The 12,758-nt window shown below is 38.3% G+C and overlaps 1 protein-coding gene across 3 annotated transcripts in view; it reads right to left on the bottom strand.

Annotated features, from left to right (window-relative positions):
• The window catches only part of LOC129757741 (SPARC-related modular calcium-binding protein 2), a 133,885-nt gene that overhangs the window by 7,612 nt on the left and 113,515 nt on the right, over nucleotides 1–12,758 (bottom strand). For 2 of the 3 annotated variants that reach the window (XM_055755028.1, XM_055755027.1), the window contains exons 7-10: nucleotides 5,040–5,154; nucleotides 4,293–4,685; nucleotides 3,134–3,252; nucleotides 2,782–3,059 (exon numbers count right to left, since the gene is read on the bottom strand). In XM_055755028.1, coding sequence (XP_055611003.1) covers nucleotides 2,782–3,059; nucleotides 3,134–3,252; nucleotides 4,293–4,685; nucleotides 5,040–5,154 — 905 coding nt within the window. The remainder of the gene's footprint in view (nucleotides 1–2,781; nucleotides 3,060–3,133; nucleotides 3,253–4,292; nucleotides 4,686–5,039; nucleotides 5,155–12,758) is intronic. The other variant, XM_055755029.1, reaches the window with a different exon arrangement.

Below are 12,758 nucleotides of genomic sequence, written 5' to 3' on the forward strand. Positions count from 1 at the left end.
TGTTTATAGTTTATAAAAAAAAATCTGACGTAAATGTCTTAATGGTTTACTTAATCTAGGTCTATCTAAACATACATTCAAAGTTTTCTTATTAGTTAGTTCTTAATTGGTCACTTATGCTGGATTCGATCAAGCGTTTAAAGGTTGCAGTTGAGATATGAAAGTCAAAGAGAGCATAATTGCGTAAGAAGCTTACATTTGCAGAACACAGGGGGTCATTGCAACCATAGCGCGTATTTCTTGTTTCCAGTGATAGCCAGTCACTATTTCGCAGGGTTCTTTCTGGAGCAGAAATATGACAGCGCGAGAGTATCCAAGAACAATCGATTTCGTTTTTGAAAATTTTCGCCACAAACAGTGATTGGTCAATATCATGGCGATTTGACAGCGTGTGGAGGCCAAGCAAAGCGCAGCGTTGTGCATAGGGTGGCAGATTTCGAGGATTATCTCACGGTAGATCACGCAGAGCATAACGTACGAATTTTCGTTGAACCGCTTCAAAACGCGCCACCCATGTAGTTTCGAATGGCCACCACACCAGATTTGCAGATTCTAATATTGAACGAACCAGGCAGCAATACAGAGCTCGTAGACAAACAGGATCTGTTAATTCTTTACTCAGACGTATGACAAACCCCAGCAGTCGGTTGACCTTTTCAAGCGTAGCACAGTAGTGTTCCTTGAACGTCATATGGCCAACCAAAACAAAGCCAAGGTCCTTTATTAGATTAACATAACATGATGTAGAAGTTCGCTCTGGATATTAACTATAGTCGTACAAAAATGGAAGTTTCTTGCGTCCAAATGTTATGATACAGCACTTAGAAACGCTTAAGGCCAGTAGGTTGATAGCACACCAGTTCATTACTGTGTCGAGGAATTGCTGTAGTATCTGACAATCTGACAAACTGTTAACGTCCAGAAACAATTTCAAATCGTCCGCGTACATAAGTACTCCGCATCCAAAAAGCAGCATGTTAATATCATTGCAGAACAGGGTGAAAAATAGCTTCTGATCCACGCACAAAATCTCTCAGATAACCCCTGGCGTGCAAGCTTTAAAAGTAAAATTAAGTGATTAACTGAGTCAAACGCTGCAGTGATGTCCGTGTAAATTGCGTCAACTTGTTTGCCACAATCCATATTAGATATGCAGAATTATGTGAATACTGCCAGAATAGACGTTACCGAACGTTTCGGAAAAAACCGTGTTGATTGTTCGAAATTGTTCTTTCCACCCTTTAAGCCCATTTAGTTAGTGCAGGAGGACGAGTTAGTCCAGAGAGAGGTTGGGAAAATTACTTTAACTTACGTACAGGAGTTTAATAAGTTTGAATACACTTTTTTGTCTTGTTATCTGGGTATAGCGCATATGTATATTAAATTTCTATTATAATTTTTCATACTACTTTCAAAAAAAAACTATGGTACTAAAGGGTCCATTTACATTAAGCGTTCATTTTTAAAGGGTCCATTTACATTAAGCGTTCATTTTTAATTGGCTTTTTTGAATCGCATGTACCCCAAGTAACACCGGTAGTCTTATTGGACTCCTCAAGCCCCTTATAAAATCAAAACCATATCTAGTAGCCTGCTATAAAATTTTAAATGCTACTTGTCTACTTGTCTTCCCTGCAAGACAGCTTTGCAAGAGGATCTCAAACCAACATCATCTACATCGACCTGTCCGCGGCTTCCGACAAGGTAAACCATAAAATAGGCATCGCCTTACTAGATCGTATCGGCATTTGCGCCTTTTTACTGGAATGGTTCCATAGCTACCCGGTAGGATGGAAACTTATTGTACGTACAGGTGAATCATTTTCCAATCAACTTCCTACCTCTTCTGGAGTACCTCAAGGGAGCCACCTAGGACCCATATTATTTCTGATCTACCTTTACGACGTGCTGTAGCAGCTCGATGGACCAAAACTTGCGTATGCCGATGACTTGAAATTGTTTTAGCCCACCAACATCCCCGAAGATGTCAACGCCTTGCAGAGCCAGTGCAACACTTTCGCCGCCTGGTGTGATGTCAAGTGCATTCCCATCAGATGATTATTTTCTTGGACATGAGGCAGTTGCACGAGTTGAGCATGTGAAAGACCTTGGTGTGATCCTGGACAAACGGCTGGATTTCAACATCCACACAAACTACATCATTGATAAAGCTTTCAGAAGCCTGGGTCTTCTATTCCGCATGACAAATGACTTTAAGGATATTTATTGTCTCAAGAGTCTTTACTGCAGCTTGGTTCGATCGACCCTCAAATGTGCCTCGGCTGTTTGAGCCCTTACTACTAAAATAGCTCGGAGGGTATCGAGGCCATCTAGAGGCGTTTTTTGCGATTCGCTCTCCTGTCGCCTAATCGACATCGACACACTGCAAGCTCGAGCTTCTATCGTCACCGATCTGCTTTCGTCAAGAACCGACTGTCCCGCACTGTTAGAAGCACTCCAACGCAGCGTACGACCTCGAGGTTTGAGGAATCGTGATCTTCAGCTCTTCGCTCCTCTCCGACAGAACAATTACGGAGCTAATACTGCGCTAATTGGTGCAGTAAGGACGTTTAACCGTTTCTCGGATCATTTTGATTTTGACGTTTCGAGGGAATTATTACGAAGAAGAATCCTCAGTGCTTTAAGTATTATGTAGGGGAAAATTCCATGAAAGTATTTGAAGTTTGTCTTTAATTTTTAACCTATTTTTGGATCAATGTGTGATCTGTTGATGAACAATAAACGTCATCGTGAAACACTCACAATAAACAATATACTTACACCGTTCCCGAGTTGCTTGCAATCTGCTGTTTCAAAAAGTCCTTCAGATCTTTCAGGAATTCCAGCTTCTTATCGTCTGGACATCCCCTCATCTGTCGCCCACTGGCCGCAGGATAAATGTCACATTGAGGCCGTTTGTCCTTGGTCGAGGTTCCAGGAATATTCTTACCGGTATCTTCATGAACACACCAACAGTAACCGGTAGATCGATAACATTGAACCCGCTGATACCGTCCATCAGCAGTACATTCCGGAACGTAGAGAGCCGTGGCACCACCCTAGGACAGATTGGAAAGATTGAGTTATGCTTAAGCACAAATTGAGCCTAAAATGAGTTCCAAGGTTTACTCACTCGTTGTTCTTCGAGAGCGGCCGCTCGATCGCTCATGCAGTCCGATTCCGCCTCGCTGTCCTTGAAGAGTGGGTCCTGTTCGCCTCGCAGATTTAGGGTGGTTTTGCCCTGTTGCAGCACTGAGCTCAATTTGAAGAATTAAAAATAATTGTTGTTAGGAAAATTATATTTAAAAAAGCGTCTTCTTGTAGATACACTGGGGAAAAAAATGCAAAAACTCAAGCGTAAAAAGCAGAAGCTAAGCATCAAAACAAAAAGGGCAAGCATATAGCGAAAATAAAAATACATTCTTAAAGGTATCTTTATAAACAAAACATTACAACTCAAGTGCGTTGAGCTTCAAAAGTCTTTTGGCCTTCATTATTTCAGTAAAATTTCGCGATTTCTGTTCAAGCATTTCTCAATTTTAGCAAATTTTAGCGGATAGCAAAATATTTCATTTTTTTTTTATCGAAATTCTTAAACTTCACTCTCTAATCGAACTTAATTCCAATTTGTTCCGTACTTAAGCCGCTCAAAGGTTTTTAAGATTTCTATTTCTCGTATTTTTCAAAAGTTTTCTGATTCCTCATTTTTCAATTATTTGTTCCATGTTCCATGTTGAAATTTCTTACAAAAAAAGACTTATCTTACATAGGGTTCTTTTTTCAGTAGCATCTAAACCTACTAAAATACAAAAATAAAAATACACATTGTAAATGACAGATGTTAAGGATGAAATGGAATGAAGGTATATAAAAGTTAAATTTTGCCAAGTACCTTAATGAACCAAAGATTTTCTTTTCCAAAAGTTACCTTTTTTGTTGGAAAGAGTATTTTTTGGTAGATTTTTTATTTTTTGGAAAATGAAGACAATTCGGCCAAAACAATTCAATTTTGTGTTCGAAATAGCTGGTTCACTGTCTTAGCATCTATCATTGTGGACTGTGGAAACGGAAACAAAAACTAAGTAACAACAACACAAACTAAAAGCTACTTTTTCAACTTAGGAAAGAAATAAAAAAACATGACAAAAAATAACTGAAAGTCAACCATCAAAATCGTCAGACAAACGTGCACTAATCTAAGAAAAGAGGGGAACAATATTGAAACGAACATAAACTCTAAGATCAAACTAACATATTTAAGAGAGGTGCAAACTCGGAAGTTAGATACATACACAGATTGGGCTGCAACCGTTTGCCGGCAATGCTAAAGTGCAGTCCATTGAGTAGGGTGTTATCGGTTTCGGGCTGTTCGTCCGAATCGTCGTCATTTTCTGAGTAATCATCTTCATCGTCAAAATCAGTGTAATCGTTGGAGCTATTTTGCTGCGAGTCATCGTATCGGAGGAAGCTCGTGGGCCCCGAATTGTGGAATTGATGGTGGTGGTGGTGGGTGGAAGATGGAGAAGAAGAGGACGAAGAAGAGGAGGAAGACGAGGCCAAGTGACCGACACCGATGCCAACGCCACTTCCGCCGGCCAGACCCACACCTGGAGGGTGATGTTGATGATGTTGGTTTTGGTGATGAAGGTGATAGGTTGAGGATGAAGAGTAGAGATCGAGTTCGGCTGGATTTTTGTGCAAGATCATAAATGGTGGTTGGTAGTTCGTGATTGGGTGAAGGAGATGGAAAAAATGTGTAAATATTAATAACAACTATTTAATCACGTGAAGAATATTTTCAGATTTTGATCACTTTAGTCACGATTTGTTTTGTTAAAATTTTAGAAACGAATTAATAGTGTTGCCAAACATTATTTGTAGAGCACGTGTCACTCGTAGTTTGTGTACAGTTTATTAATAACGGGACATTTGTTCTACGAAAATGTTCGACTTATAATTTGGACTACATAACGTGGAAGTAAACATGATGTAGAATGTTTCGAATGAAGTTAACGTCATATTAAAAATTCAAAACTTACGTGTTAGGTTATCTTTAGAAAAGCAGTTGGCCCATTCAAGCCTAGACAGACGTTCGTCCTGATCGGCGTCACAATTTTTACCGAACGATCGACCACAGCGCTTCGGTTTAACGACCTGTTAAGAAAAAAAGAACAAAAACAACTTTTAAAAAGGTATGAAATCTTTGATTTTTCATTAGGAGTGCCAAATTATAAAGTTTAGATTTTTTTTTTGTTTGGTTTTGATCACCGCACTTTCTTGAGGTCTTCTTTAATTGATATTTTTCGGTGATTTACGACGAAAAATAAAACTGCTGTTTTTTACGTTTTGGCTTACTGAATTTCAGCCATCCTCAGAAAAAAACTTGTTTTGCCACGTGTTTCCTTTACGGCCGTCCTACGATATAACAGCCATCACCAAATATCGTACGAATGAGTATTCTAATACTTCAACCCAGAATATCTGGCACTTTTGAGTTACCGCGAACCTAACTTGAGTAGTCTCGCTTAGCCGTGTGATGATGTAAACATTTCTACCGTGTTTATCATCATTAGCTGTCATCAGCAATCATATCATAAAAATATGCGGAACCATGTTGACGGCACGGATGACGGGATGAATTCTTGACGATTTCTTCGCAGTTCCGAAGCCGTGAGTATCAAAATGATTTGATAAATGTGTCATACATTTAATCATCGACGACTTTCTGAATAAATAAAAATGATTATTTTTATGTATGCACATGAGACCACCGCTTTGGTTCAACGATACGGATATTGCGGTATCAAATCCTATCGCAAACATTTTTACTTATAACTACGTTCTTCCTTTCTTTGACTTCCCATGTCTCTCTCAAATTTTCTCATCATCTTCGAAAATTTAATCATTTTCAAATACGACGTGATCAGAACATCAATTTGTTCCGAATTCAAAGAAATCTAATGAAAATACTTATGGAAAATGAACAAAGTAAGTGTAAACACGAGCGGTTTGAACGGGATACTCAACAAGAGTGATTTAAATATTCGCAAATTTTTAACATTGGTCTACTATGACTTATTAATTATTCTTCGATTACTACGATAAACATCCTCCCTTAATCAAGAATTCTTGAATTCCAAGGAATGACCTGACTTTCTGTAGTTTCTGTACCGGAACCGCCTAGATGGGAGTTTCCGACATTCGATTAGTTGACGCGACTTGGTGTCGATGGTTTTCTCCTTGAGCCAAGAATATCGTCAAACTCGAACTTGTTGCTGAAAACTGCTTTATTGACATCTCCGGAAAACGGACCACCCGGATTAACGACCCTTGAATCTGACTTTAACAATTTGTGTGCCCTCCTCATTTCGGACCCTTTTTCAATATTCGAATCTGCCTCGGATAACCGGAAAACTTCCTCGTCGCCTCGCGTGCGAAATTGAAACCCTTTGAAACCAACGTTGCAACTACTTGGCACCTTCTTGGTTCGGGGATTGTAGGTGCGACAACATTTTTTTTCCGTGGATGACCGTCAAAAATACCTGCTTCTGACTAAGTTCCCACGTTCGACGCTTCACTGTGAGTCTTTTCAAATGTCTTTCTGAGCCACCATGCCAAATCTTCTTTTAGCTTTGCCGTATACGCAGCGTCTTTGCCATACCGATGAAGTTTGTAGAGATCATCTTGCTGATCACCCATCACAGTCACTTCGTCTTTGGAGTTGTAAACCTTGCACGAATCTCTCGTGAACACAACTCGATGTCCGAAACTACTAATCTTGCTTACGAACAATAGATTCGTAGCCAAATCTGGAATGCACATAACTTCTTTTATGTTTAAAATGCTACACTGAGTGTAGTACACTCACCTTAGAAGTCTGCTCGGAGTGTTGTGTTTTCCTTGGCCACAACCGAACTTTTTCATATTGTTAGTCACGATGCCAGATTCCTTCACTGAAAGTGCATAAGCCAGTAACTCTGGATTATTACACATAAGCGAGGAAGAACCGGAATCAAAAATCCAGGGAAGGTTCGATTTCGCACAACGTTTCCGCACCATTAATGAAGAGTGCTTGTCTGGTTTCTGTGGACACTCGACAGCGTAATGCCCCTTTCTGGTTGCACCTATACTGCCGTTCTAAGCAAGATTGTCCCATGTGGAAAAACGTGCAAACGAGAAAAACGCGATTGAAATATCAGCTATATTTCCAATTTTTCTCTCAAACTAAAAATTCACCGACAGTTTTTTCGTAGTGAACAGTTCAAGTTAATCATTTTACAATGTTTTCTGCCAAAAAAATTACATTTCCTACAAAAAAAAACAGCAAATTAGAGCCAAAAATGCTCCGTGTGACACTTTTGCGTAGAATCAGAACGCATGCCGATGCTAGTTCTACGAAAAACTGTCACACGGCTACAATTTTTTTATCATTTTAAAAGCTTGCGTAGTTTATTTTTTTGCCAAAAACTCATGCTAAACCGTAATTTGAGAAATACGTTCCACTTTGTTTATAAAAATGTTTAGTTGAGTATGGATCTTGTAAGTGGTGCCTACCGAAAAGTGTTTAGTGAAAATTTCTCTGAATAAAACACTCAAGGCTTCTCGCTCCTCCTCTGCCCTCTATTTTAGTGTTCTTTTCAGTGAATAACATTAAATTCAACAGTTTGAACTCATCTTAAGATAATTTTTTGATAAAATTTGCATTTTTCATAGAATTTTCTCTAGTGTGACATTCTTGCGTAGAACTATCAACATAGAGACAACATAGAGTTAACACTAAAAGAGACCGTTTACAGCAAAAAAGTGAAAATGACCCAAAAGTCACATGGGACATTCTTGCGTAGAACGGCAGTATAGCACACGATAGCTGACTTGTCTTGCTTACCGTTCATATTCTTCTGCGGTTGACTTCGATGATTTCCATAAAACGCCCTCTCGCCACTCGTCACATCATCATCCGGCCATTTGACGTCCTGCAAAATCTCTGCTCTGCTCTTCCTGACACCTCGAGACCCATCACCATTGTTTCATACTACTTCGGAAGTCCCATCAGAAGAATGTTCAACATCCACCGGTCGTTGACTTCGAACTCGATCGCAGCTATCTTGTGCCTCGTGGTTATCAGCGAATTGACGTACACCCAAGGTTGCCGAAAAAAATTCTGTGTTTTTGACAAAAATAATTCTGAATTTCTGTGATTTTACCCAAAAATTCTGTGATGGGTTTCTGTGATGCTATTTCCTTGAATTTCATTGAAAATTCATGATAAATTGGGTCTTTTTCACATTTTAGTTGCATTAAATCAATTAACATTTCTGATCTTATCATACCCTTTTAATTCCAAGTAAGAATTTTAATTTTGATACTGTCCAAAAAAAATTATAATTTCGGAAATCCATTCAAAATTTAAAAATTCTGTGAAATCTGTGAAAATTTCAAAATTCTGTGTTCTGTGACACAGATTCTGTGATGAAAATTAGCTCAAAATTCTGTGAAATTACAGATTTTTCTGTGATTTCGGCAACCTTGCATACACCTCGACTGATTCACAGACTGGCTTGATACTCAGACAGATGGTTGCCAGAGCCCGTTCCGACAATTGCTGGGATGGTTCTTTCGCCGTTATCGCTGCCCATGTTCTTTCACGGATGAGCACCATTTTCTTCACATTGGCCACGCAATCGCTCCGACAAAGGTAGGGGAATGCTGCCACCTGTAACCTGCAATCGCTCCGCTTCCCGCTTGAATGCTTCCTAAAAAATTCGCTTGCTGGTCGTTCCCGCTAGATATCGGTGTCCTCGAAAGAGTCCCTTTTCGCGCTTGTTGGCCATTCGATCTGCCATGTCCAGTCATCCTCTTGCCGAAAACCGAAAATTTTCACTACGTGTGAAAAATTTTCACTACGTGTGAAAAATTTTCAACCTTGTTATCCCGTTGCTATGGCACCCGCTTTTGGGCTCATAAGCTTATGGAAAATAAACAGAGTACCTAAGAGCAAGTTCACTGCACAGCAAAAATTATTTCCTGTAAAACTACGAAAATGTCCTGTAACAAAAAGGAGCAGGACATTTACCGTAATTTTACAGGTAGAAAAAATGATAACGTGACATTGAATTTTCAGTGCACAACTTTTTTACAGGACATTTGCTGTAATAATAAATGAATCTTCGTTAACTTTCAAGGAAAGCAATGAAAAATTACAGGTTTTTTTAATTACAGGTGATTTATTTTAAAGGTTGCAGTTTTCAGTGACACGTACCTAATAGTCAAAATTTTTATCTGTGTGGTGTTGAGAAAAAGTGGTAGAAATTTTGACATTTTGAAAATTTTACCATGCAAAAATGTTTTCAAGATCTTGGGGCGTTGTATTTTTTTTTTTTTTTTTTTGCAACACTGTTTCTATTTCAGCCGTATGTGATAGAAATATTGCTAATTTTGCTTCACAGCATGCGAAAATACAACACGTGTTGTAAAAAAACTAGAAGGCCACAGATCTTGAAAATGTTTTTGCATGGCAAAATTTTCAAAATGTGCCGTAAGTGTCAAAATTTCTACCACTTTTTACCAACACCAGTGAACTTGCTCTAAGTGAAAACACGAGATACTTAACAAGAGTGATTCATTCGCAATTCTTAAACATTGGACCAGGATAGCTAGATTCATAGGTATACTACTCCGTTGCTTGCATATGTATTAGTAGGCCTGCCAAAAAATAGTTATAGAAATTTCACAGAAATGTATGGAAATTTTATTAAATATGAGTTTTCTTCCAAAACTACTGATTTTAAAATTCCTCAAAAAATATAAAAATGTTCGCCAAAGTATCTACAATACACTAAGCGCTCAGGCGATTGGAAAATATATTGTTTACGTGAATTTTCTATTGGGTTAAAAAAATAGCATTTTGCTAAATTCCTTACAGCTGATTTTTTTTTAATTTTGTTGAATATTAAATAAAGTAGCATTCATTACAATTTGTAAGAAGTCATTATTTGGCATATTTTTACAACCTCATTTGAAAAAATGCTTTCCGAAGTTCGAATGTTTTGCTGAAAAACTGCTAAATTGCCAAAGAAAAACTGTCTCGTAGTCAGAATATTGAACGCTTTTGAGCATAAATTTTTCTGATTGCTACACAAGATATTTCAAAGTATGCGACTGATTACTTATTTGAGCAATAGGACCCCACAATTTTCCATAAATTGTAATTTTGTTTCAAATCCCATACATATCAGCCGAAATTTCATAACTATTTTTGACCCTGCGTTTACACGGCTCTGTCGATTGAGGTTAAGCGCAATGTTATACCTAATGATCTACCTATCTTGACCTTGGACTACTATCTCGCTAACGTTCAGCTACTCAGTTCAGAGTGACGGTTACTCAGTTGTCGCCAAAACCGCACCTACTCAGTTCTGACTAAACGGCCTTTACTCAGAACTGACTAACAGCCCTTTTCGCGACAACTGAGTCATGGTTACTCAGAATGCGCGAATAATTCTGAAGCGGTTTTGGCCGCTTTTTACATGCTAAAATACTTAAAACCTGTATTATATTCAGACATATGATGGATTGGTTGATTTCATGAATAACAAAAGTCAAAATATTGTTCATACATCTTTATTTTTGAAAAAAAAAATCGACAAACTTAATGAATTTTATTTTCGCCCGTCGGGTTTCGTCTTCCGGGCCGGGACCTATTATGCCGTACCAGATTTAGCTATGGACCATTATCACTCCGTCATAGAACCCTGTTATATGAAGAAAATCAGATTAATATTTAGAAATTACCTTTAAAATTAACATTCACCATGTAAATTCTGCTGCACGAAAACAAACCAAGTTCGACCGCCTCGCTCAAACTGATCAACATTTAGGACTCAGTTGTCGCCTTCATGCGCTCGAGTTCTCTGAGTGCCGAATTTTCTGACGTCTGAGTAATTTTTCCGCTGTTATGTGAGTTCATTAAGATCAGCCGTCGGCTGTTTCATACATGTGGCGACGTCTGAGTAAAAGATAGCCGGGCTCTGAGTATTTCAAATTTAGCGAGATGAGTATGACTAATTAATTATTCTTCGATTACTACGATCAACAAATACCAACACTGATACTGAAATGTTTAGTAATGACAAAAGGTTCCGTGGTTATTGGAAGCCCCGCAGTGAGACGTGCTAACAGTCCTAACTTCTCTTTATCTCACGTCTCACTGCAACACCGTCCCGCAATATACGAGAGATCCAGAGAGCCGAACTGGAAGGAAAACAAACGGCAATAAAACATACAGTTGCGTTCAAAAAAGAATGAAATCGCATGAAGCTGCGCACCCACTTCCAACTTTGACAAGCTGCCATTTCTCTTTCGGTTTATATTTTTTCATGAAAACTTCACACAATCTAGTTCAACTATCCAACTAACACTCCACAAAATTTGAAGTCTTTTCAATGACGAGAAACAAAGATACAGCTTTTCCCGTAAAAAAGGGAAATTTGGAGTTGCTTAACTAAATTTGCTGTATCTTTGACAATTTTCATTGAAAAATCTTGAAATTTGGCCCAAAGATTTGAAAATGTTTGATCTAATATCAGGCCAAGTTTCGTCAAAATCGATGAACGTGATCAAAAATGGTGCCGGATTGAAAATGAGGTTCATTATCGCCCAGCAGACGATTTCATTCTTTTTTGGACGGATGTTTGTATGGAAAACATCGTAATCCATGTATTCTTGGTTTTTTCTTACACAAAACCAAAAGTTATCACAAAGAATGTTGTAAATTGCTTACAACTTCATTCGTACTTTGTTTCGAAAGAGAAAATGTTTCAACAGGGTTCAAAATAAGAAAAACAGAGTTAAAGAAATGACCTGCTAATTATACCGATAAACAAATTTGATCCACCATTAAAGCGAGTATTCTATTCGCTCTTATGTTTCAATACCAGCTCTGTTGGAACAATTTCTATTTCTAAACAAAGCAAGGATGAAGTTCCTATCAATTTACAACATTCTTCGTAATAAATGTTGGTTTTGTGGAAGAATAAGCTAAGGATACATAGATTACGATGTTTTCCATACACACATCCGTCCAAAAAAGAATGAAATCGCCTGCTAGGCGATAATGAACCTTATCTTCAACCCGGCACCGTTTTTGATCACGTTCATCGATTTTGATGAAACTTGGCCTGATATTAGATCAAACATTTTCAAATCTTTGGGCCAAATTTCAAGATTTTTCAATGAAAATTGTCAAAGATACAGCAAATTTAGTTAAGCAACTCCAAATTTCCCTTTTTTACGGGAAAAGCTGTATCTTTGTTTCTCGTCATTGAAAAGACTTCAAATTTTGTGGAGTGTTAGTTGGATAGTTGAACTAGATTGTGTGAAGTTTTCATGAAAAAATATAAACCGAGAGAGAAATGGCAGCTTGTCAAAGTTGGAAGTGGGTGCGCTGCTTCATGCGATTTCATTCTTTTTTGAACGCAACTGTAAGTCTTGATCCAACCACCAACAAGTACCGTCGCGAATTTTGCTAATCGATCCGAAATCCCCAGTGGGTGAAAAAAAGTAGTTCCCCCAGAGTGGGAAATTTTTATCAAATAGTGTTCTCTACCGCGAAGTGGTTTTTTGTGCCATTAAGCTAGTTTTTACAGTCCGCTAGCATAGTGTTATCGAACAGAAAGCTCTATCGCAAGCATTTGACGAAAAGCTTGTGGTCCGATTCCTGAATACAAACGAATGCATTGCATATTTGTAGGCGTATAATG

This window comes from Uranotaenia lowii, chromosome 3 (assembly GCF_029784155.1).
Source record: "Uranotaenia lowii strain MFRU-FL chromosome 3, ASM2978415v1, whole genome shotgun sequence".
Lineage (NCBI taxonomy): Eukaryota > Metazoa > Arthropoda > Insecta > Diptera > Culicidae > Uranotaenia > Uranotaenia lowii.